The sequence below is a fragment of the Oryzias latipes genome, chromosome 17, assembly GCF_053564925.1.
Source record: "Oryzias latipes strain Hd-rR chromosome 17, Olatipes_Hd-rR_3.1".
Classification (NCBI taxonomy): Eukaryota; Metazoa; Chordata; class Actinopteri; order Beloniformes; family Adrianichthyidae; genus Oryzias; species Oryzias latipes.
Genome location: NC_136253.1, coordinates 30,179,519 through 30,204,995, shown reverse-complemented (window position 1 = coordinate 30,204,995; position 25,477 = coordinate 30,179,519). Strand labels below are relative to the sequence as shown.

At 39.0% G+C, this 25,477-nt stretch overlaps 1 protein-coding gene across 10 annotated transcripts; it reads left to right on the top strand.

Annotated features, from left to right (window-relative positions):
• The first annotated feature begins 1,929 nt into the window (after positions 1 to 1,929).
• On the top strand, positions 1,930 to 24,112 carry LOC101163768 (oxysterol-binding protein-related protein 2). 10 transcript variants are annotated; one of them, XM_023965279.2, is made up of 28 exons: positions 1,949 to 2,069; positions 2,317 to 2,454; positions 2,522 to 2,607; positions 2,686 to 2,760; positions 2,877 to 2,988; positions 3,114 to 3,199; positions 3,996 to 4,140; positions 4,215 to 4,282; positions 4,521 to 4,565; positions 4,872 to 4,945; positions 5,142 to 5,205; positions 5,340 to 5,441; positions 5,549 to 5,674; positions 7,120 to 7,198; positions 7,993 to 8,099; positions 13,475 to 13,643; positions 14,964 to 15,156; positions 17,381 to 17,456; positions 18,235 to 18,369; positions 18,467 to 18,564; positions 18,641 to 18,823; positions 18,897 to 19,004; positions 20,296 to 20,385; positions 20,495 to 20,621; positions 21,710 to 21,832; positions 21,900 to 22,023; positions 23,528 to 23,618; positions 23,965 to 24,112. In XM_023965279.2, the coding sequence occupies exons 2-28, from the start codon at positions 2,328 to 2,330 to the stop codon at positions 24,065 to 24,067; spliced, it is 2,916 nt and encodes a 971-aa protein (XP_023821047.1). In that variant the 5' UTR covers positions 1,949 to 2,069; positions 2,317 to 2,327; the 3' UTR covers positions 24,068 to 24,112. The 10 variants fall into 10 exon arrangements, with proteins under 10 accessions (XP_023821052.1, XP_078791373.1, XP_023821047.1 ...); XM_023965280.2 differs by having other exon boundaries at positions 1,983 to 2,069; positions 2,326 to 2,454; XM_023965284.2 differs by lacking the exon at positions 2,317 to 2,454 and having other exon boundaries at positions 1,930 to 2,069.
• Positions 24,113 to 25,477: the final 1,365 nt, after the last annotated feature.

The window sequence follows — 25,477 nt, the reverse complement described above, 5'->3', positions numbered from 1 at the left end:
AAAGTGAAAGGTAACAGACTTTTTGCCTCTGTTGGTTTTTCATCTTTAAGGGTTCATATTCCAAAATACCATCAGCATGGTCTCAGTGCTCACTTCCTGTTTTTTGGTCATTACACTTCATATCCATAAGTGACTGACAAATACCCGAGACCTTACATTCTTATAGGGAAGGGAAGATTGTTAAGGATAAATATGGTAAAAAGAAGCACAAGTCAAAACAATAGCAAAACAAGTCGTATTATCATTTTTATCAAAAGCATTTCAAAGCAGTAAAACATTGACAACCCAGACCAAAGCTGACAGCATGAAGACAGCAGAAGCATGACATTACAAACCCAACAATCATTTTTATTTTTTGACATTTAAATATAAAATCACCTTTGTGGGTGTTGAAGGCGTGTTGTTGGTGTAACATTGACATAATGAACCTGACATTGAAACGTGTACTCTGTTCGAAAAAATTAAGAATAAATCAAAAACAAGGAATGGTCAGATACAGAGTTCAGTTTAAGGAAAAAATAAATAACACAACAAATAGGTGAAGTTCAGACTTCCCTACAACTAATTTACTTTTTGTTTCACCTTTCATTTAAGTTTTAGCTAAATCACTGAGTTGATAACAACCACTAGTCCTTCTCTGTTAATGCTACAGACTAATATTGAATTTGCATTAAACAGTGAATATTTCTGACATACTCCTAATCAAATTGCCAGGTAAATAAACTAGAATGTACACTTAACAGAAATGCTTGAACAAAACTATCCATGTTGGTGAAAAAGGTTGAAATTGAGCAGCTCCCTTAAGTAAATAAATGTACATTTGAGCCAAAGCAACAATCTAAACGCTTTCAGATGTGTCTTACAAATCAGAAAGGCAATTAACATAGAAATATTTTTTTTGCTGATCTGTAACACATTTTATGCTAATTTGAATTTCATCACTTCTCACTCACACATCAAAGCACATTCAATAAGACCCAGATTGATTCTTTGCATTTTAAATTAGATACCTAGAATTTTGCTTAAGCCAAGCAACTGAATGTGTTTTGAATAAAGAAAGCTCCTTGGATTTATTGTTCTTTTATTTCATTTCATTTGTCCATTTCTAGAGCACCTTCCACCACCATCCAAGGAGGCCCAAAGTGCTGCACACAGGGTCCTTAATGCAACAATGCAATGATAAATGATAACGAAGGAATAAAAGCAATTAAACATGAATAAAAAAAACATTTAATAAAACAGCTAGGCAGATGCTAAGGCATGGTAGTGCAGGAACAGTTTGGTTTTAAAGCTCCCAAAAGGGTGGCCTCTCTATTAGCAGTCACAGTTTAAAATCCAGAGTTTAGGAACCAGCACATCAAATGCATGGTCATCCCAGAACTTGCATGACAACACTGTGGTGAAGAGCGTTGGGAGGATTTTTAAAGTAAACTAGCAAGGTGAAAGGGTGCAGTACCCGTGAGTAACCATAAAGTAAAAACAAGAAATTTCATGAAAAATCAAATATTGGACTATAACCAATTCAATTAGACCATAATTGGTCGATTCGAAGGTGGAACTTCTTTTAGTCGTTGTCAATCAAACTTGAAACCTTCCACTAATATGCTGTTGAATTTCTATAAGGCCTAATGCATGTTAAGGTTTTTACACACTTGGGAAAACCTAACTTCACATATCTATTTAGTGATGTGGTTTACAAACTTATTTCGTTTGCAGTTCATCTTCTCTAAAGTTGGCCAACTTGTCAAAAAATATTCTGATGCGAGATATTTATTTGTTTATCTGCTAATTGTTTCTTAGTTTAGAAACACCAGAACGGCCCCCTCGTTCAGCTGATGGACTTAAACCACAGGGTGCAGGGACTTTTCCCAGGGGTGGCCACTGTAAATGATCAATAAAGTTATTTGAAAAGCTTTCCATCAAGACACGCCCCTGCCTTCAGCTAGCATAACAACGCCCCTGCTAACAGTGACCCAGTTTAGCAACAGCGCGTCAGCTGAGCGCAGGGGTCAGGTGTCGGTTGGGAAATGTCCTCCAAACTAGTCTGAAAAACGTGGAAGACTTGACCTGTAAGTTTGAAGTCGCCATCTCACTCTAAAGATAATAAGTTAAGTAAATAAAATAAAGAGAGAGAGAGATGAGTTTGTGCGTTTTTATCCTTGACATACATTTAACTTAAGTTTATTCGTTTCTCTTGTCAATTACTTAATTAGCTACATATTTATTCTGGCAGCTAAAATAAAGTTTTTGGGTAATATTTTCTTCCTTACTGACATCCTAAAGTTGCTGTTTCTATCTTAAAATGTTTGCTTTGAGGACGTTCAGAGATGGAGGATGGAGATGTTTTGGACCAGCAGCTCCTCCTTTATGCCAAAGAGGGAAACTCTTCTCTGATTAAGAAGTTACTTCAGGCTAGAATGAGCCAAAGCAGCTCTCTCAATATTAACTGCAGATGTAAATAGTGTTGTTAACATTTAGTAGTCGAGTAACATTTATTTCTGAGAGTTCCTTTTCTTTTTAGCTCAGTCGCAAAGCACTCCAGGATGGACAGCCCTCCACCTGGCCTCCAGCTTTGGCTACAGAGAAGTTGTGGAGGAGTTACTTAAGGTGTCTTTCTTTAAGTAAGACTTTGTGATGGGAGCACATTTGATAAATGGATTGAATCCATGTATTTGCATTTTGCAGGCAGGGGTTGATGTGAATTTGCAGGAATGTCTGGGTGACACACCTTTACACAAGGCAGCCCAATCGGGAAGAAAGGTATCAATCCATCCTTTTACAGCAAGAGTCACTGTTCGGGTTGCAAATTATTTTAACCTATCGTAAATTTTGTTTGTTTGAGAATTTTAAATGTGTGCTTTTTCCTTTTGTATCAGGAAATTGTTTTGTTGCTCCTGCGATATGATGCCCATGCCAACATAATTAATGGAACGGGTCGAATTCCTAAAGATGTCACAGATGATGATGAAATCCACACAATGCTGGAAGGTATGACATCAGTGCAGGGAAGTCCCCCCCCCCCCCCCCTCTTTTTTTCTTTTATAAATTCAGAATCTAATCAAAAAGGCTCAGCTGTCTTTTCTCTTAAGAATATATTTCTTTTATTTCTTCAGCTGCAGAAAGACGAGAGATTAAACAACGAGAGCAGAAGCTTCTGGAAGCTGCCAGAGAGGGGAATCTTCACACTCTGGCTACGCTGGTTAGTAGCTTTACTTTTTTACTTTTTAGGATGTTTGTTTTAGAAGTTTAAAGGGTATTTGATTTGTTTGCTTATTATTTTTTTAATGAAATGCACTTTAAAAAAATGTTGTCATGTACTATTTGACAGCTAACCTTCCATTATTTCTTTAGACTCCTTCAGAGAAAAATCAGGTTTGTTGTGTGTTTTTTAACATGTTCTTGAGAATTTTTCTGATGGACATAAAAAAAAATAATATAAAAACTGTGTTTCCGTGTATTTCTTTATTCAAATTGTTGTGAATCAGGAGCATACAAAATAAATTCCATTTCAAAGAGCTTGTAGGTGTGACGTTGGACCTACAACAGCACAAGCTCTCTTCTTTGCTTCATTCTGATGTATCAGCCTGTAAGCAAATAGATCCTTGTACGTCTGTTTACCTCGTCCGAGGTGGTGTCTGGCTCAAACCAGCATGGCTGGATAGCGCCAATATTGCTCGCCATTTTTGTTGCACCCATAATGTTGGGTTTGGGTAGCGGGAGAGTGTAAACAAAGGGATCACGAGAAATGAGGGAAGGTTTAGTCCGTGCCCACAACTCTGTGGTGTATTTCTACTGCTGCTCCGAAGAAACTATGTCTTAGAAAACGACAGGTTTTTTGAATATGGCTAACCGTGGCATAATCATAATAAAGTCTTTTACAATAGATCAAAGGTTGATTGGAGTGACTTTTAAGTCAGCATTAACTTGTATTTTGTTTTTCAGATGATCTGATGTAGGGAAATTAATGCAAGTCTCCTCTGAACTCATCCATGCAGCTCAGTGACAAAGGGCCTCCAGACATCCACTGCAGGGATTCAGTGGGAAACACGCCATTACACTGTGCAGCCTACAGGGGGCAGAAGCAGTGCATTTTAAAGCTGCTCAAGTGTGGAGCCAGCCCAAATGTCAAAAACAGCTATGGTATCTCTGTATATTGTTCTCATCATGCAGTTGCTTTGTAGTTCCCTGTCGTTTATTTAATGCTGATTTTGCAGGTCAGACGGCACTGGACCTGGTTTGCACTGATGAATTAAAACACATTGTGGGAGCATACCAAGACAAGGTACCGTTTTTAGTCACCCATTTAGTTCAAAACTGAGTTTCTTTTTCCAGAACTTTTCAAGCCTTCTGAATTTTCAATATCAATGTTTTTTTAAACTTTTTGTAGTTTTTTATTTTTATTTTTTGTCTAAAATGTCCTAGTTTGATTGAAAAGTTCATCTTAAACTTTTGTCATCTTGTCTGTACATCACATCAAAGATGTTTTTGTCGTGTGTTTTTATTTAATTTAATTTTCATAGTACATGAAATGTGCAACACAGAAGTTTGAGGGCCCGCTTTGGAAGGTAAAGGGACAACTCCTGTATACTGATCTCTTTAAATTTTATAACCATCTTATAATCTACATTTATTTGACAGGTATGTATGTATTAACTTGCCATAACAGGCCTGAACCAATAAAACATTCACCTTGAAGATCTAAAAGCCTTTAAAAAAACACTTGATTTAATTTATGCCAAAAGATACTTTTTCCGCTATATCTGGAGCCTGTTGTTTTAACACAAAGAATAAAACAAAAATGCTAATGCATTTATTGTTACTTCAATTTGACATTTCTAACTTTCAAATTTTACGAATGTTTACGTCTCCAGAGTTCATATTTTCTTGGATGGCGATCATACTGGGTGGTCATCGAGAATGGAACCATTTCCTGGTACAAGAAACGGTGGGAGTTTTTTTTTTTGTTGCCTTCTATGCTACCAGTACACACTTTACTGTGATCCAGGACACGTTTAATACAAAACATATCAAAGCAGCTGCACATCCACAAATTTCTACAACCTTTTGGGCTCCAAATAGTTTTCAATGAAGAGTCGTGAAGTGACGTGATTGTTGGTCATTTTGTTTGCTTGTTCTGTTAGATCAGATGCACAGACTGGTGTCAGAAAACAGGGCTGTAAAGCTCTGGCACAGTCCTACTGCATGGTAAGTGGCTGAGGTTAAAAGCCTGTTGTCATCTGCGCCCAGTCAAAACATCCTTCAGCTGTGATCAGCCCTGGACATGATAGTGTTTGATTCGGGGTGCAGCAGACCTGCTTTTTCCGTGTTTGTTTTTCCAGGTCAAACTGTGGGATCACTGCTTCTTCATGCTCAGATGCTTTGATGACACTGTGCATCACTTCAGGGTCCCTTCCAAGATCAACTCTGTGGCACAAAGAAAAGTGAGATGAAAAACGTTTTTAAAAATATAATAATTTACCGTAAATGTTTTTTTGGTTTGGCTTTTTCAATAGAAAAATAATCTGTCATGAAATATTTTTCTTCTTAGAGGTGGTTGGATGCTTTAGAAGAACACGCAGCCTACAGCACTCGTCACTCCGCACACGACCTCGTGATTTATGACGGAGTTGATGATAGTGATGTGGAAATGGGAAACCTGGCCCAAGCTGTTCAGGTAATTTGAAAAGTTCTTTTGAGAGAAATGAGAAAATGGCTTTTTTGTTCTTTTGTTTTGTGCTGGTTTGGATCCGAGTGCACTCTGGAGATGGTATGTTATGGTTTCCATGGAACTGAGAGTTCTGCATCTACATTTAGAAGATCAGAATCAGAATGTCTTTATTGGCACTGTCCACATTTATTGCCAGTAAATATACAGAATATAAATATATGGGGTACAGGCACATAGAAATATAGGAATTAAGTTAAGAAATATATAATAAATAAATAAAAGCCTTTATTTTTCATATTATTCAAACAAGACAAGTAATTTCAACATCGGTGCACAAAGCAGCACCAAAGGAAATATAAAATATATTGAAAATGTATATATTTATATAATTCCGACACAAAACAAGGCCAGTTAATCTCATTCTTGTTGCTTTGACCTTTGCATTTGCTATATTATCTTATATTCTAAAGCTTCTACAAAGTTGGTTGTAGAATTGTTGCTTTTTTTGTTTGCGTTTGATAAAGATGAAACTAATATTGTGCTCAAAGTGAGGGGCTATATAACCATTAACCACTAGCATCTTCTTCTACGTTATCTACAATACATATACAACCTTCACAGGCCTGTTCCTGAAGTTTCGAGAGTTGAGTTATTGTTTTATTTTTTTTCCATCTCTGATTTCCAAACTGCCTAGCTGTGCTGGATCTCCTTTATTATACAATGCGATAAATGCTTTAACGTTGCTTTAAACTGCATGCTTTCCACCTCTGGACCTTAACTCAAGCGATGCTCTATTTGGAGTTTAGCATTGGCTTGCTGAAAGATGCACAGCCTTTCTTGAAGATGATGCCCAGTGCTGTGTCCCAGTGCTTTTTCAATTGACTTTGCATGAAAAGTCTCCCGCCATCATCGCTGCCCCTGGGCTGGTTAGCTGCTTAAAGGAGTCAGAAAACCAACAATGTGTCTCAGATCTAATCATTCAAAATGTTTTATTTATTTGTTCTAATCTGCTGTTTGTAGGTGTCTCATTTTCCTTCTTTTTTGACACATGGGTACAATGAAACACCGAACACAATCACACTTCTATTTTTTTTGTCTTCTCACAGTTTCCAGTTCGACCCACTTAAAAATACCTCTACCCTTGTCATTTCTGGGGCAGAAATTACCCTTTGGAGCAATTTGGGGGGTTTCAACTCTAAGAATAATGGGTCAACAAAAGAACTCCGTTCAAAAACAGGTCAAATAAGAAGTTTTTAGTGGCCAAAAATAGTCTTTTCTAGCTTTTTGTCCTCATTTAAGTTGCAATTTTCTTTTCCTTGAGTTTGTCATGAAAACGGATTTCGATAACACCAGCTTTCCGGCCGCCTCCACAGACCTTTCCATTACAAAAGTTTTGCTGGGTTACAAATTGCCCCCCTTCTCAAGTGCCTCTCTTGTCGTCGCTGTTGCAGGCAGCGAAGGTCAGCCAGCAGACACTGGAAAGTGAAGTGTCAATATTTGGCTCTATGGTGAAGAATGAAGAAAATTCTGGTGAGTGTCAGAAAGATTCAAAGTTTCCAGAATTGTCTGTCAAAAGTGTTTAAGTGCCAAATAAATACATTTTTTTACATTATTCTTAAAAAGTGGTGGTTTAATGTTATGTTTGAGATGCTCTTTTTAACTTGATGTTTATATTTTTGTGCAAGTTTAATATATTTACACCTGAAACATTTAATGATCCACCTGAAATATAATTGGTCACATTTCTGTAGTTCACTCATTTTTAAATAGTAATGAAATTAGTCGGCCCAGTTTGACATATTTGAGAAAAATACATTTAAGCTGACCTTTCACCACTTTTGTACTTTTTAATGTATCAGGGTTTTTTTTCCAAGTATTTGTGTTTTAGATAACTCAGCTCCAATGATCTGTATAATATCTACAAGGCAATTAGCAGGGTTAGCAGATTTTCATGGTACGTCTGCAAAGCTAAATCAGTTTTTAAGAGGTTTATTCACCTTTTTTCTAAGCTCTGCAAAAATGCAAAGTATAGTCCATTCTGTTGTACTAGGAAAACTTTTTATTACTTAACAATAATTTTAGTTTTTTTTACACCAGTGATTTAGAATTCATTATAGGTATATTTAGTGGCTGCATTTTCACAAGCGAAGTTATTGGTTACCTATAATAAAATAATATTTGGGGATGTTTCTGTTTGATATGAATTTGCATATATTTGCATAAAGAGAAGTGTCATCATTCCATTTATTGTAGACATTTGGCGATTGGTTCTTGTTTCCCGCGCTGTGTGAGTTTGATGGTAACGGACGTGTTTGTGTTCGCAGCATTGGCTGCTCCTCTTCTGCTGAAAGCCAAAGAGACCTGTGACCTCACCAGTCAAACTTGTGCTGCTCTTCATCTCTGCCTTGAATTACTGTCGAAACAAGAAGAGGTAAGAGAAATGCACGTTTTGTTTACTAATGATTCAATAACATGGAGACTGTGATGTCCTCCATCTTTACTCGTGTCGTTTCTTGTCTGCAAAAATGCAGACATTTAAATCCCATTCAGATCGGATCGGATGTTCGACACTCCTTTTTTATTTTTTTATTTTTTTTTGATTTGCTGACGCTCACTGAAAATCTCATTGATTCCCTTTCCCTCTCCTGTGTGCTGTTCCACCATTGGCTGAACATATTATACTGAATGGTGAGGAAATTCCTAAGCCCTTCCCCCTTACGTTAGCGCTCTCATACCAATCAGGTTTTGAATTTGACCGTCTTTGTCCACCTGTCCTAAATGGAAGTTTGAGAGGTGGGGGAGCACTGGAACGATGTGATAATCACCGGCATGTTTGCTGGAAGGACACAGGAGAGATCCGCTTTTGTGCTTAGGTCTGCATTCAGCTCACAGATCAGTGTAGACGCGCACACACACACACAGAATCCCTGGGACTTGGACCTACCCGCTCCTGCTCCGGGGAGAGGCTGTGCGTGCGCCGTGCGAAGGAATTCAAGCGCCACATATTTACTGGCTTGGCCGAAGATGCGTGCGCTCGCCTTTATATCGTGAAATAAAAGCCTGCAGGCGCACTCTCCTCGTGCCAGAGCATCCGAGCAAAGGAAGAGAAATAAAAGAGAAGCAGCATCTGCCCTTTCATCCCTCGTCTATACAGGTAGAAAATTTTTATTTACATTTTTGTCTTATTTCCTAAGTAATATGAAAGCAATGGCCTGTTTGTCCATTCCTGCTGATGTTGTTTGAAGTTAAACAACAATTTCTTTTGGAGATTGGACATTCAGTCTAAAGCGTTGGCATACTCATCGGTATGCAGACGTCATTTCTAAGGGTTTAACAGTCGAGCACAGACTGAGTAATCTGTAAGGACGGGCACAAATAAAAGAGAATATACTTAAAAGTTGGTATTGTATACAGATAAACTTTAAGAGTTCAGTATTCATCTCATTTACAGTTTTTGTCCTTTTTTTCTTAACTGATCTTATCACAAATCACTCAGAATTATAAAATAATATCATGCCAAACACATTAGCATTTTAATGTAAAACCACTGGTAAAACTCAAATCTTTATCCTAGATGAGTACAAGTTAAAGTGGGTTTTTGCAGAAAAAAATGCAGTAATAATCTCTAATCATTTTCTGTCAGACTTAGTAAATCTCTGCTGCACAACAGCCGGTTCTGTTTATCCAGTCCACTTCCAAATCACATTATGGCTTCACAATTTGACAATATTGCAAAGTTTTTTTATATGATATACATGATTCAACCGACATGTTGAATTTCATTCTACTAGGCCTAGTACTTCCAGAGATATGAGTAAACCCAATGGCACCTCTGACAGCGCCACCTATTGGACAGCTGTTAAGAAACGAGTCTTGCCATTTAATCCCTCATCTAGAAAGTATTCTTTACCATTTGGTCAGTTTAGGTTGACCTGTGTAGGAGTTGTAGCTTCTTTCAGTTGATAATTGGCGTCCCTCATTTTGCATTTTACTGAAATGGTGAGGAATTGTGGGTAATAAGTGGTATCATTGAATGTGGTTTGGTCCAAATGGGGGTATGGTAAATATGGTGAGAGGAACACGTTAAATGAAGTCCATTCATTTCCAGAATTCACTTAAAACATCAGACAAAACAAATTCAACATCAATATTTCGGCATGCATGTTGGATCTGTCACCTCATGCTAATCTGCTGCTACTACAAGCACAAATTGGATTATATTTCCTACACTGCTGAGATTGCCGGTATTGAGCAGTATTTAGTCTAATCCCACATCTCCATTGATGACACTCGGATTTAGCGCCATGAGAGAGCTGCATGCGCTCGTAGAGCATGCATGCTGTTGTACTTTAGGGGGACTAAATGATGCAATAAAGAAATGAATTCATAATTAAAATGCATTTCCAGTAGGCACAATATTTTGCCTCTCAGCATTGCAGATGTGGCCTATTTCAGCAGCAGCAGCTGCTGCAGAGTCTCATTTCATACACACAGACTACAGCGGGGCAGGATTGTTGGTGACTACTCAGCTGTTAAAGTAAAGAGGTTTGTGCAGCTAACCCGACTCCTTCAGAAGAACCCCATAAAGACTGAGCTGTAAACAAACAGAAACCTTCCAGTGACGGATCTCTCAGATTTATGGGAGCAGCCTTTCTTGGTGGCGTTTCAGCACCTGCCAAAGAAGCAGAGCAAGTTCAGAGTTTGAAGACGTGACATGCAGCTGCACACATCTGCCAGTTTGTGTTGCTCGAAAGGAGCAGGACGCCAGGATCAGCTTTCTTTTTTCATTGATTCATACATTTTAGCATCAGGTTGTGGGGCTGAAGAGAACACACTGTACTATTGGCCTTCACCTCCATCACTGACACATTATTCACCAACCACCTTACTGTTTAGTTCCTTCTGAGGAGTCTTTACTCTGTACATTGTTCTACAATAATAATCCGTCTTTTGACCTTTTTATAGCTCAATTTTTTTAATTATAAAGTGACATAAATGGTTTTTCTAAAATGACTTACACCTTCAGCTGCTATTCTAGTTTAAATGTAGTATTTTATTTTCAATAAATCCAGCATTTAGTTGGTCAAGGAGGAGCATCCCTCTCAGTCTCCAGCTGCAGCCCAGAGCATCGACATGGCTTAAAATAGAATAGAATTGTGGCGGGGCGCGAGATGCCGCCGGGAGAATAATAGAGCTGGCGAAAATAGTTACACAACCAAGTGGTTGGACTCTTCTGCTTAATGTCCAGGACAGGGAGCGTTGATGCAGCCTCCTACACAGAAACAGGATTTATCTCATGCCGTTTAGCCTTAAACAGATTCCCAGGTGCATTTAGAATAAATTATGATAATGTTCAAGTTTGTTCTGTTTCAGCTCCTGTGCAAACTGCTTTGGTAAACAATGCTTTTTTAATGGAAATGATTTGAAAATGAAAGAAAGTTTAGCATATTTTTGTATATTCCTTAAAGTTATATAAGGACTATGTATTCAAATCTAACCAGATTTTTTTCCTTTTGTTTGTCATTTCATAAAGAAAAACATTAAGGAGGTGGACACAGCTTAAAGACCCCCTCTGATCACTTGTTTTTTTTTTTCTAAAAGTGTTCCCAGTGGTCTCTTAATTGTGATTATGCAGTTTTAAGCCAAAATCCAAAAACTTCAGTCGTTTTCTAGGACAGACTTTTTGCAGAGCAGAAGTACTTCATTAGAAATTTGCTTCTGAGTTGTGGGTAGGACTGTTGGCACATAGCAACCCCGCCCCCCTTCTCCTCTCTGTTGCTGAGAACTCTAAGCATATTTTGTGGCCCACCCAGTGTATTTTCTACATCATTAATAAGCTCTTTTTAAAACACATTTTTTTTCTGCTCCTGATTCACAACAGTTTAAATAAATATATACTCAGAAATTCTATTTTGGGATTAATTTTCTTTATATATGTCTTCTAGCATCAGAAAAATGCCACATGAACAGGTTAAAAACCACAAAAACAACATTTCTATCAGATTGGGTTTTTTGTTTTTTAAAAGGTGAGGGGCCATATTTGTGTTTAGCCTACAATGTCAAATTGTAAGACATTTGTTTTCTGAAATTACTATTAAAGGGTCGATATCATTCTATTAAGCCTTTCAGAGTAAACTGTAACCATACATATTATATATTAACTTTGGCACAATAAAGAACATTTTTTTTAAATGAAAAGTGATTTTCGCGAGTTCATTTTCCTTCCCAGAAGTAAGACGGCATCCCTGAGGCTCCGCCTTTTGCTCTTTGTGGGGCCGCCCATTGCCTAACGTCAACCTAGAGCTGGCCTCAGAAGCGTATCTGCGTCTCGCCCACAAGCACAAACAACATCCGAACCTTTGCAGAGATGGATGTGAATACTGTGCATATAAAAGGAAATGGAGCGTTTTTGCCCCGCTTGCTCCACAGAGTAAACAGTATGTGTGTCTGCTAGCCTGAGGGTGGTACTGCCAGCGCAGACTCTTTCTGGAAGGGGCTGTTCCCCACTTTGTGATATGACATCGTGAGAACCCGCTCCTTTTCGTAGATTGGGGGGGCTGGTGCTCAGAGAGCAGGTTTTTTTTTTTAGAGGAATGCTCAGAGATGCATGAACAGCTCAAAATACCGCTTTTGTTTTTTGTTTTTTTTTGTAGGTAATATAAAAAAAGGTGATTTTGCAGGATGCCTACCCTTCAATATTGTGTAGGATCTAAAATATACATATCTTTTTACAGAATATAAATATTCGTCATTACCAGGTGGTTATGAAAATTAAATCTGAGCTGAGATTAAAAATGGACTTAATGAATATTTGCTGAAACAATCAGTGCTCATTTTAAAATTCTGGCTCTGTGACCTTTTAAGAGCTAACACTTAATCACAAAGGATGTTTAGCTAATTAAAAACAGACCTTTCATTCATTTGGGGTCTCAACGTTTGCTTCTATCTTGTGTTATATTGTTATTTAGAGTAAAGTTCATAGTATGTATAGTTTTTTTGTTTGTGTTTGTGTAATATTTTCCATCAGTTCTGTACTTTCTGAAAATGCTTTTAGAATACAATTAATTTAAATAGTGTGGATTTCAAGATTTTCTCTTATTTTTCCTTTAAAATTATGTTTTTGGTCCAACCTGGTCTTTTGTTTTTTTTAAACTGTGTCAAATATTAAAACTAGTTTTGTGTGTGCTGTGACCTGTCAGGGCTTTTGTTTCTATAATTTGGGTATTTTCTTTTTTTTGTAAAGATTTTATTGCTCAGCTTTAAATCCAACTGCATTCTATATGAAATGTAAAGGGATGAGGATGAAAGAAATGATCAGCTGTTTCTCTTTCAATCAACTTCTTCAGCCCCGCCCACCTGATTGTCATCTCTCTGGTCTGCTCCTGCTATTGGTCATAAAAATGTTCAAACGTGTTGGCTAAAAAAACAACATTGTTTGTTCTAGCTTAGCTTTGTCTCTCTGGTTCTGTTAGTATAGGATGCATATCAGCAGCAGACAATAGGAAACCCTGATCCGTTCTGTCTAATAATGACCTGGCTCAGGTTCCTTTCAGTGGATACTCGGTTCCAGGACTGTTAGCTCTGAGAGACTGGCCTGTATTGTTCCACTACAAAGAAACCAGATCTGTTTGAAGGGTTAGAGCAACGACCTCTCATCAGCACCAGAGATGCACTCGCTGTATCAGCTGATCAAGCACATTAATACTTTCATGTCTGATTTCAATTGCATTTGCAAGCAGTGCTCTGCTGTTTTTAAAAAGGAGGAGATGACTTTCTGGTTTTATTAGAACCTCCTGTATTTTACAGGTGTGGAGTCTGAAAATAGAGCAGGAGGAGGAGAAGAACAAAGCTCTGGCAGAAGCCCTCCAAACTCTAGCAACTGAGCATCAAGAACTTAAGAGTTGCTTTAATAAGAGCGGAAGGTTTTCCACCCTCGAAACCCTCACAGAAGATGACTTCTATGATGCTGTGTCAGGTCAGCAAGTCTGCTTATTTCATGATCCTGACCACCAGCTTCCCACTATTTATCTATTCAATCACATTAAAGCACATGAAATCCTTTACTATATATGCATTTTCTTATGTATTTTTTGGAAGCATTTTTTCCATCAGCACAAGCCAGTGCATAGAAACTGCTGAATGAGCATTCACTAAGAGGGCTCGTTCCTGCCAGTTATTGTAAATCAAGCAGCTGCAATCACTTATTTTCATTCGCCGTCTGCTGCAGTGAGGGACTTGGCTCCTTATCCAACAAGCTTTGCACACACATACATCTTCCTCCATCTGTTTAAATGTAGGGGGGGGGGGGGGGGGGGGCTGTCTACATCTACAGTCAGTTTATCATTGTCGTGACAAACTAGTCTCCCTCTGTTTCAGCTTACATTTGTGCAAATGCCACCCTCATTCAGTTTTCTGGCTCTCTTATTGCCGTCACAACTAAAGATAAGCAGAAAGACTTTTCTATCTACTGTTCTTATAGTCTACTGTATTTTTTGAGCTCATGCACTCCCATGCAACACTGTCTTAATGGACACAGTTTAAATCAGAAACCCCCAAAAGGAAAACTGGAAAAGCTTGATGGATGCTGTCTTGCATCCACTCTCAGCTTTTTCCATTAGATCGTGCAGCAGACTGTAAAAACAACAGCTTCAAGATTCATAAAGTTTGTTACGAATATTGAAGAGTTGGAAAATGTAAGTCTTTGAAAATGCATGATTTAAGTTCAACAATATGGAAGTGTTTATTATTTTTAAAGGTGTCATCTTAAAGCCTTTTTTGTTCTATTTATGCTTCGAAATGTTTTAAATTATGCCGCCTTACTATACATATGTTATAGTTAACCTGTTTAACTTTATTTGTTTAGAGAGAAAAATTGGTTTTATTTTTAGTTTAACTGTCTAAGATTTGGTTAACATTTAATACAGTGCAGATATATGAAAAATATCACAACGGCCACACAAAATTCAGCTTTAAAGTCTAATTTAGTGTACAGAAACTGCATTGTCTACCCTATATGTCAAAGACAACACCTGACATCGCATCCAGCAGGCAGAGAGTAAACAGTGTTGGAGGAAGTTAAGCCTTTGTGTCGCCTCCCTTTGCAACACAATCCTCAGGTGGGGTTTGGCCGGCAGCTGGGAGGGAGGAGGTTGGAGAGGAAGCCAAACATGAGCTCCTAGTCTCAGAGCGTGTACCGTTGAGGCGGCGGAGCCCGAGCTTTTCTGCGCGAGCACCAAACGGGCGCATGCAAATAACTGGAACGACCCAATATCCTCCCCCTGCCACCTCTCTGCAGAATCGGAGTCGGAGCTCTCTGTGAGCGGCTTCCTGTCTGTGGCCAGTTTCTCCTACGACGAGGACGAGGGCAGAGACTCCCGCCTTTTCAACAGCCTCAGCCATCCAAGCGCGCACGGGGGGGCTGCCGGAATGTCAGACGAAGGTAACCAAGGCAACCGACCAGCCCAATACAATGGCGTCAAGAAGCACAGGTGGGCTATGCTCCAGTTCTGATGTCATGTTTATTTACAGGCTTGAGTGATGTGCACGGAGGCTGATTCAGAGGCTTGCTCTCAGCTCTGTGCAGACAACCGGCTGAATAACAACCATCATAAATGGATTTCATTCAATATTCCCTCAACTTTGAACAAAAGCCCTGCTTGGTTTTGATGAGAGGTGGCTGACCTAATTCAGCGGGAAGGTCATGCGTTAGGCTGAATTGGTAAAATAAGATGCAAGCTTCCCTCAGAGGGCTGTTGATGTTATTTTCTCAGACACTACAGTATTCCATAGAGAATATTCTGTTTTTGTTTGGGATCTGCTCCAGTTCTCCAAATCAACGATCCCTTCAGTGTTTTGCTTTCTCACACTGGTTCTAGTGGTTTATAATTCAATTTCAACATCCTTAAAGAAAGGAAAAAAAGCACTTGCAGGAGGTGATGACACTGTGTGGTGTGGTAAGCATTTGTGAGGCATCCTTTTGCTCAGTCAGTTTGGCTTGTCATCACTGGATTTTAGGCGCTAATTAGTTCCTTTTAGGCAATTTCGCTTAGAGGAAATGTACATTTTTCCGAAAAGATCATAGGAAAAGTATTTGTCAATTTGTTTTGTTATTAATACATATTTTTAATGCTTTAAATGTGTTATTTTTAATATAAATTAGCCAAATAAATACGTAAAAAAAAATTGGCAGCATTTAAGTATCCTATGAGGTAAAAAAAAAAAAAAAACTACAGGTCTCACGTACTTTTTACAAATAGGATTACATTCTGTTAAATAGTTAATATAGGGAATACAATCTTACTCCTTTATTGTGTTAAAGGCCTCAAGGAACTCAGAACTGCAACAAAAACTAGGCCAGAAGTATATCTGTTATGCACCAGTGCCCTGCTCATCCTACAGATGGAGCAAATTCTTCCCCACTCCCCACATCTCTGTTTGCTTTGTTGAAGTAATGTGTGTAGCACTCCTTTTTCAACAGGAGCGCCATCTGCTCTTAGCTAGCCTACCTGTAAGCTATCAGTTCTGCTCATGTCAGTCACTGAAACCACAGACAGGGAGGATTGGATTCGGAGAGCTGGAAAACGCCAAAACCTTTATAAAGTATGCTCTGGAAAGCAGCACTTCAGGAACAATTGCAAAGTATCAATGGTTGACATTTCTGCATTACACCTGAAAGGCGACTTTTAAACCTTCTCAGCTAAAACCATTGACTGTGTATGAGAACCGGACCGGGACTTACTCCAACCAAATGAAGTCAATTCAATTTTGTGACAGAAAAAAACAACCAACAAATGAGTTTGAGGTGCATTGTTGTTTTTGTGAAAGATTCTCAACAAAGATTTCTTTACTTTTTCTGTAAAAGCATTCCCAGTGTTTTCTTATGATTATGCCATTTTTAGGCAAAATACAATACCCTGTGTCCTTTTCTAGGACATAGTTTCTACAGAGCAGCAGTAGTTCATTAAAAATGTGCCTGAGTTGTGGGCGGGACCGCTGGTGCGGAGCAACCCCGCCCCCTTACCCTCCTGTTACCTAGTGCTTGGAGCAAGGAGCTTGTGGCCTGCCCAGGGTATTTTCTACGTTACAATTAAGCTCTTTTAGAAGGGCATTTTTTCATCTGCTCCTGATTCACAATGATTTGAATAATGAAATACTTAGAGATGCAAATTTGAATTCATTTTCTTTATACACGTCCTCCATCATCAGTAAAAAGGCCACAAGAACATACTAAAACACCAAAAACGTGATTTTTCCATCTGAGTGGGTCTTTAAAGCATTGTGGTGAAAGTATTTCTTTTGGAAGTTGCATTTCTTGAGGCTTTCTCTGGCGCTGATTTATGCATGGATGGGATCTAATCTGGCTGAAGGTCTAGATTTGGACCTTCAGTTGCAGTTTAAAGTTAAAGGGCTGGTTTGGTGGCTAACTGCTACTCAATGGGGATTAAGCTGCTACTTTAATCTTCTTTTTGCTTGGTCAGAATCCCATGAGTGACTTCAAAATTATTCGGTTCAGCCCTCTGTAAATGACAAAAACTAATCAACAAAGTATTTTCTAACACAAGTGTACTTCAGTTTGATGAAGGTTTCAGTCAGTAAATGACTTATGATTTCATGTTCACTTTACAGTTACCGGTACGAAGCCCATTGAATAAAATTGAATTGAATTAAATGTCACGCACACTCTTTTTTTTCTTTTGTGTTATTTTCTCTCAGGACGTCTCTGCCAGCTCCCATGTTTTCCAGAAATGATGTCAGCATTTGGAGCATCCTGAAAAAATGCATCGGCATGGTGAGAACAGGCTGTCTCCATCTATTTTGCTTACAATTTCACAAATGTACTACTTATTGATAAAAAGCAAAGTATTATCAAATTAGCATCATATTTTTATAGCACAACTCTGTTTGTAGAAGAAAAAAAAGATTTTTGTCGATTTAAATTTAAACTACTTTGGTCAAATTTAAGATCAAACAAAATAAAATAGTCCAATGTTTGCTGTTCATGAATCTTTTGTTCAGAATAAAGTGGGTACCTTTGGTTCAGTGTAATCTTGAATCGGCATTCTCCATCAGATCTGCAAAATTCACCAATACAAATAAATACAAGGATGGCTGTCTCAGTCTATTGGGTGATATTTAAGTAACACAAGTTCATCACATCTACACAATGGTGTTTGTTGCTGCTTAAACACAGAGCCCTTCCTAAAGACTCACAAAAACAAAGGGTAAGCAACTTTTTTTGGCTGCAGCTGTTGATTTTGTTCTCCAACACTTTCCCCCCAAGTGTAATGTTTTGTTTGTTTCCATTTTTAATTGATTTGACCTAAAACGCTGCAGAGCAGCACTTAGAAGAAAACACTTTTTTTCTACACGGCTGCACAACAAGAAAAGCAAATCTTTGTTCCGCAACCCTTTGTATTTTTTCATCTGTGGACAAAATGTCGCCCAAAAATGCGTGGTCGCATAGATTTTTTCGTTTTCTTTATATTGTTTATGGTTTTTAAACAGTCTAATATTTAAAAGGAGTGGATCATCCATTTCCAAGCCAATTCCCCATCTTTTCTTCCCAGGAGTTATCAAAGATCACCATGCCGGTGGTTTTTAACGAGCCTCTGAGTTTCCTGCAGAGACTGACGGAATACATGGAGCACACCTACCTCATCCACCAGGCTAATGCAGCCACAGACTCTCTTGAAAGGATGAAGGTATCAAAGAGTACTTAAGGAAATGTTTTTTTTTCCAGAGCATCTTTTCTGTTGAACCAATACGAAGCGATTGAGTTGACGTGATGGATCTGTTTAGTGTGTTGCAGCGTTCGCTGTGTCCGCTGTCGCATCACAGTGGGAAAGGACAGGGAAACCCTTTAACCCGCTTTTGGGCGAAACATATGAGCTGATCAGGTACGATGGATGTAAACGTGTTTTTAAATCAGCAGAGAACATGACCGTTTCACTAGCAACATTTGTCCTCAACCAGAGATGATTTGGGGTTCCGATGGGTGTCGGAGCAAGTAAGTCATCACCCTCCCATCAGTGCCTTTCACGCTGAGGGCTTCCAGGAGGATTTTGTCTTCCATGGGTCCATTTATCCTAAACTCAAGTTCTGGGGAAAGAGTATAGAGGCTGAGCCCAAAGGAACCATTACACTGGAACTTCCCAAGTGAGTTCACCGCCGCTTTCCTTAATCATTTCTTGTTTCGTTTGCTAATTTTTTTTCCTCTTAACCTCTGCAGATATAATGAGGCTTATACTTGGACAAACCCCACCTGTTGTGTGCATAACATCATCGTTGGTCAGCTTTGGATTGAGCAGTATGGCAATGTTGAAGTGGTCAATCACAAGTAAAGGAAACCTTATTTTTATTTGAAGTATATTTGAAGTATATGCCATTTACCATATTTCAAGCATTTATAGCATTACATCGATCGAGATGTGACGGTAGATGACGGGCGCTTCAACTCCCCGCGCAAATATATGTTTTAAAACCTCAGTCAGCGAATCAACATCCTCTGCGTGAAAAAACTCTCTTGATTGACATGCAGAACGGCCAACCGGACATCCTCTGAAGCATACGTCACTGTGAAAAGCTATTGTCTCTGCTTCCTATTTTCATAATAAAACGCCTCATCTGTTCTAATTATGCACTACTACCAAAATAACATTAGTACACATGACAAAGCTATCTTCTCAAAAAAATGTATATACTCCTACTGTGTAGTTTTGGAGTTATAAGTTGAATAGTGACTTTGGTTCAGGCCATAATTAGTCTAGCAGTTTATTCTAAAAATACTATACAAGTCAATTTATGATTATGAGAAATGACATTGTCAAGAAGATGACATCTTCCTTACCGAGAAGGAGGGTCTAAAGACAGGGATGCCCAGTTTAGTTTAGTCTGTTTAGTTTAGCCATTACCTATTAAATTCTATGACTATATGTTATATATGATTCATGTTTATTACCAAAACTACCTGTTTGAAACCCATTAAGATGACTATTGCTGTAATATTGGGCTATAAAAAATAAAATTAAATTAAAATGAATTTAATTAGTTCGTTAATTTTTCTTTATTTTCCAAAAATGTATTACTTCATTAAAAAAATAAATTGATGTATTAATTAAGGCTGCACGGTGGAACAGAGGTTAGCGCTCTTATCTCACAGTTGGGACTTGAACTAGGGGCCTTCTCACTGTCATGCCCAGTCATCACTGCACAAAGAAAATATTCACATCACAGCAAAAGAGAAACACGAGTCAAGGAAACAAATGCCAAAATTCAGCACCAAAGAGTCTTCGTTAACAGAACATAAAACATTTCGTATTAAAAAAAAACATTGAGTGTGTGTGAGCTTATAAAAACTAAACTCGACTCTCAACCTAGCCATAAGTAAACGGGACATCATCGGACCCAACGATCCGATTTTTTTCCCCGTCATCCACGAGAAAAAGGGTTCCAAGTAACTAAATGGAGTGCTTACTGATTATTCTTACAAAATGTAATTAGCAGAGAAATGTTATCATTTCTTCATGATCTGATAGTAGGATTTGAATCCATTAGAGCAAAAATCAAGAAGGTTTAACCTGCAGAGGAGGAGAACGAAAGAATTCACAGGCTGCGTTTTTGTGTTCCAGAACTGGTGAGAGATGCAACTTGATGTTCAAGCGATGTGGTCTCTTTGGGAAAGAGCTCCACAAAGTTGAGGGATATATTCTAGATAAAAGGTAGTATTTGCGGATTGGTGCCATTAAGAAATAGCTTTGGCATAAACAATTGGCTCCATAGTGCTGTTTGAAAAGAAAGAGTTCCTCATTCACATTTGTTTGTTTGCAGTAAAAAGAAGCTCTGCGCGATATACGGCAAATGGACCGAATGTCTGTATGTCGTGGATCCTGCAATTTATGATGCCAACAAAAAGATGGATAAAAAGAATTCAGAGGAAAAGAAGAGCAACAAGGAGGTAAAGATTTTAGATCCAGCACCTTCAGGATTTCATGGTGTGAGCCAGTTTCTAAGGATCATCCTAAAATCTGGTCCAGTCCGAGTCTTTTCTGAGATTTGATGTGATTTATTGATTTTAAGCATCTTTACATAGATTTAGCAAATCCATTACAGAAATGATTAAATGCATAGATAAAAAAAAAACAGAAACTAAAACTAACAAAAAAGACGCTTAAATCACATTTGCTTAAATTCAATATAGTGATCATGAACTAAAAGTCAGGTAGGGCTTGATTTATTGCTTGAAAAGGAGTGGGAAAGAAGCGAGCCCCCACCTTACAGAGTTAATTCATTTTATAGTTTTGAGATCCGGTTCTGATCCGGTTCTTGTCATGTTACGAAATCCAGTGCCTAGTAATGATTGATTATCTTCAGAAAACATTCAGTAACGGATCAAAGAATAACTTTAGCAATCAAGTGGGGGGGGGGGGGGGGGGTACATGGCCCCCAAAATCCACAACTCAATACCTTTGTGATCTAATGATTTTTGACTCATCAGATGAATGGTATCCCATAGGGATGTGATTCAACCAACTCTCCAAGGTGCTTCATTTACCCCACTGCACCATCAAGTGGACAAAAAGAGTATTACAGGCAAAGTGATGGTAGAAGAAAAGACAGATTAAGTATAAGAGCCAAGTAAAAGATGACGTTATTTACATGGAGTGGGAACACATTGGCGAACACAAGCATGTCACTGTGCTTGTGTTGCTTTACGGCTGTGACGTGTGACAATCAGGACGGGAAAACAGAGACATATTATTCGTTTTTACTAAAAACAACTTTCTTCTAAATCTCCAAACTGTCTCCCCCTCTATCCAAGCAGTCTTCAAACTACAAATGACCACAACTCTCCACTTAACACCCATATTTTTATTGGAGCCTGAGGGATTTATATTGCTGTCAAAACTCGCGGCACAATCCACACTTCTTCATTTGGTACAGCAGGGATTCAAACGCCAACCTTTGTCATGTCCTCCCCTACATGAAACAAGCCTGGATACGGCGTCACATCACTAGTATCCATCTGTTTGTCTGATTCAACAGACTCAGAACAGTGTTGATGAAGAGGCAGAGGAGATGCCTCCACCGGTTGCTGAGACTGTTCAGGTCATCCCCGGCAGTGAGCTCATCTGGAAGATAACTCCTCGACCGGAGAATTCAGCCAAGGTACGCAGGGAGCCGAGGTTGAGGGGATCAATAGAAGGTTCTAGCTAATCGCTTCCGTCTTTTGCAGTTTTATGCGTTTTCCACGTTTGCCATGCAGCTAAATGAGCTTGACAAGATCATGGAGGGAGTTCTTCCTCCCACAGACAGTCGTCTCAGGCCGGATATTCGTGCCATGGAGAACGGAGACATGGGTAGTAGTTTTTTTTTGTTTGTTTTTTAAGTTTTCAAGATTTGGTTTATTGTCATTCCACACATATGCAGAGAAATATACAGGTGAGACGAGACGTTGTTTCTCACTGGCATGACAGTGCAAAGAAGCAAGCAATAATAAAAAAATGGCAATAGAATAACAATCCAAGGGTTGTGTGGGGGGGTTGGGGGTGATCCTTGGGTCTAATTGCAGAGTGGAGTTTGTGAGAGCATGAATGCATGAGGACAGTCCGTTCAGCAGCCTCACAGCCTGTGAGAAGAAGCTTTTTAGCATCCTGCTCGATCTGCAGCTGATACTCCTGAACCTCCTCCCATATGGCATGAGGGAGAACAGTCCATGAGAGGGGTGCTGGGGGTTGCTCTGCGTAGGCGGCGCTGCTCTTACAGCTCCTTCAGGATCCGGAGAGGTGCACCAACGAACTCCCTCGCAGTCCTGACCATCTTGCTGAGTCGATGCTTCTGTGCTTGTCTGATGAGCATTATGGAATAGGTGGAGGAGGAGAAGTCGTTAGTGAGGTGCACCCCCAGGAACTTCCCCTCGACCTTCTCCACAGCAGCACCGTTCATGGCCAGATGTGAGTGGGGGTGATTGCCAGATGCCCTGAAGTCGATCACCATTTCTTTAGTTTTGTCCACGTTGATCTTGAGGTTGTGGGATGTCCACCACACTGCTAGCTGCTCCACATCCATTCTGTAAGCAGACTTGTCATTGTCGCTTATGAGACCAATCAGTGTTGTGTCGTCTGCAAACGTAACACTGTGGTTGGTGGCGTATCGAGCTGCGCAGTCATGCGTGAGCAGACTGAACAGCAGTGGGCTCAGGACACACCCCTGTGGTGTGCCCGTGCTCACTGACATGGGCCTGGATGTGTTTCTGCCGATCTTGACTTGTCTGCAGCCTGTCTGTCAGAAAGCTGAGCGTCCAGTTGCAGATTGCCGTGTCCACGCCTAGTAGCCTCAGCTTCTCCACCAGCTGCTGTGGAATGATGGTGTTAAAAGCCGAGCTGAAGTCGATGAAGAGGACTCTAGCGCAGGTTTTTTTCTTCTCTAGATGTGCCAGTGTGAGGTGGAGAAAGGTGGAGATGGCATCTTCCCTGGGTCCATTTGCTTTGTATGCAAATTGTGAAGGTTCCATAGTTATTGGAAGACTGTTTTTAATGTGTTTTAGGACCAAGCGCTCCAGACATTTGGTCACAATTGGTGTGAGGGCCACAGGGCGTAAGTCATTTGGGCCGGCTGGATTTGACTTCTTTGGGATTGAAGTAATAACAGCAGTTTTATGACAGATGGGTACAAATGCCTGCCTGAGTGATGTCTTAAAGATGTCGGTGAAGACATCTTTAAATTGCTCCGCGCAGTCTTTCAGAACCCGTCCAGGGATGTTGTCCGGGCCGGCCACTTTGTGTGGATTGATGGTGGAGAGGTTTGTGTTCAGCTACAGCAGATTTATGGCATCAGCAGGTTTTCTGTTTTTTTGTGCAATAGATCTAGCAAGTGGAGAGAAGAAAAGACTGGAGGAAAAACAACGCACAGCCCGGAAGAATCGCTCAAAATCTACAGAGGAGTGGAAAATAAGGTCAGTCATTGGATAATGGGAGCCACATTTGTTGCTGATTACTTGATTTTATGAGTTGATTCATTTTTAATTGTTATTATTTTATGTTCATTTTCCCTTTACTATAACTGAGAAGGAATGTTGCACCCGGCCCAAGGTTTGATTTTAACCTTATCGGTCTCTTCCAATGGTCTGCTTTGATGTGAAGTGCTGCACTACACTGCCCTCCTCAGGACAAATTGAAAACTGCGTGTGCTGATTTTTATTTTTTCCAGTTTGTTTTTCCAGTCAAAAATGTTTTTTTGATTTTATTCTCATAGTCCATAGTCATCACTTGAATGATCATATCTTTTCGTTTCCCCTTCAGGTGGTTTCAGCAGGGAACCAACCCTCATAACAAAGCTCAGGACTGGATCTACCTTAAAGGCTACTGGGACCGGAACTACACCCAGATGCCTGATATTTACTAAATGGAAACTGTGCAAATTTGAATGCAGACTGCTGTGTCACCTCAAAAATGTGTCTGCTGCTCTGTGAATGCATTCACACACACACACACACACACACACACACACACACACACACACACACACACCCACCCACACACACACACACACATATATATATATATATATATATATATATAGATAGATAGATATAGATATAGATATAGATATAGATATAGATATAGATAGATAGATAGATAGATAGATAGATAGATAGATAGATAGATAGATAGATAGAGATAGATATATAGATATATAGATATATAGGTGGGTGGGTGGGTGGGTGGGTGGGTGTGTGTGTGTGTGTGTGTGTGTGTATATATATATATATATATATATATATATATATATATATATATATATATATATATATATATATATATATATATATATATATAAAAAAACCAGTGAACATGGAGGTAAATAAATCTGTGTAATTAATAAAGCACAAACAACTCTAGCTTATTTATTGTGGCTACTGACCACTGAAGTGAGGTATTTACATGTAGTGCAAAAGGTAGAATGTATGTTAGATATGTAAATGTTAGATAAAAGTTCTAAAAAGAATACTGACTGTAACTTTGATAGTTTTTCCATCATTCTCATTCAGGCATAAACACCTTTAGCTCATCTGTATCATTGAGATGACAACATGGCGCTCACGGTTGTTTCCGAATGCAGCTTTGACGTTTTTACTTGTGAGCTAATCTTTATTATGCATCGCAGGATTCCCAAGTACATCTTTTTTGATCAATTTGCCTTATGTTCTCCTCCTTGGTAAAGCAAATGGTGCAAGTATTGGTGTTTTAAATGAATGTTAGAAACCCGCCTCGTTGCTTATTTGAATGGAAACTGTGGTCGGCTGTAAAAAGTGTGTTTTGCCGTTTATGTAAAAGGAAACTTCTGCTAAATTGAATCTCCTTAGATTACACGTAATACTGGTTTGAACAATTAAATATAAACATTGCTATAATTTAACACTGTACAGACATAGGCAGTGTGATCAAACTCTGCACTTACAGATCTGTGTGTATGAAGGTGTGGTGATGGAGCAGCTCTACTAAATGCATTTCTACAAATGCATGTGCATAGCTATCCCTATGAAAGCCTTCCCTCCTTCAGTGAAGCCCTGAATAACTCATGATACTGATAGATGCAGCATGTTTTAGGGATGTTTTTTTCCGTCATTTTAGTTTTAAACTGAATTTCTATAAATGCTTAATAAAAGCTTTATGTTGTTGAATGCTTATTCATTTGCTTTACACTTGTATACATTGTGTATTTGCAGCAACAGTCTTCCTGTAGTTCATCCTAAACCTTCATCTCATCTTTGCAAACTTTCAGGAACAGTTTAAACCTCCTGCATCCTGTTGC

Bases quoted from the DNA above. Each gene is read 5' to 3' on its own strand.
- LOC101163768 (XM_023965279.2), top strand. From the start codon at position 2,328: ATGGAGGATGGAGATGTTTTGGACCAGCAGCTCCTCCTTTATGCCAAA. The intron at 13,644-14,963 runs GTCAGCAAGTCT...ACCTCTCTGCAG, and splicing joins CTTCTATGATGCTGTGTCAG to AATCGGAGTCGGAGCTCTCT. The intron at 15,157-17,380 runs GTGGGCTATGCT...ATTTTCTCTCAG, and splicing joins AATGGCGTCAAGAAGCACAG to GACGTCTCTGCCAGCTCCCA.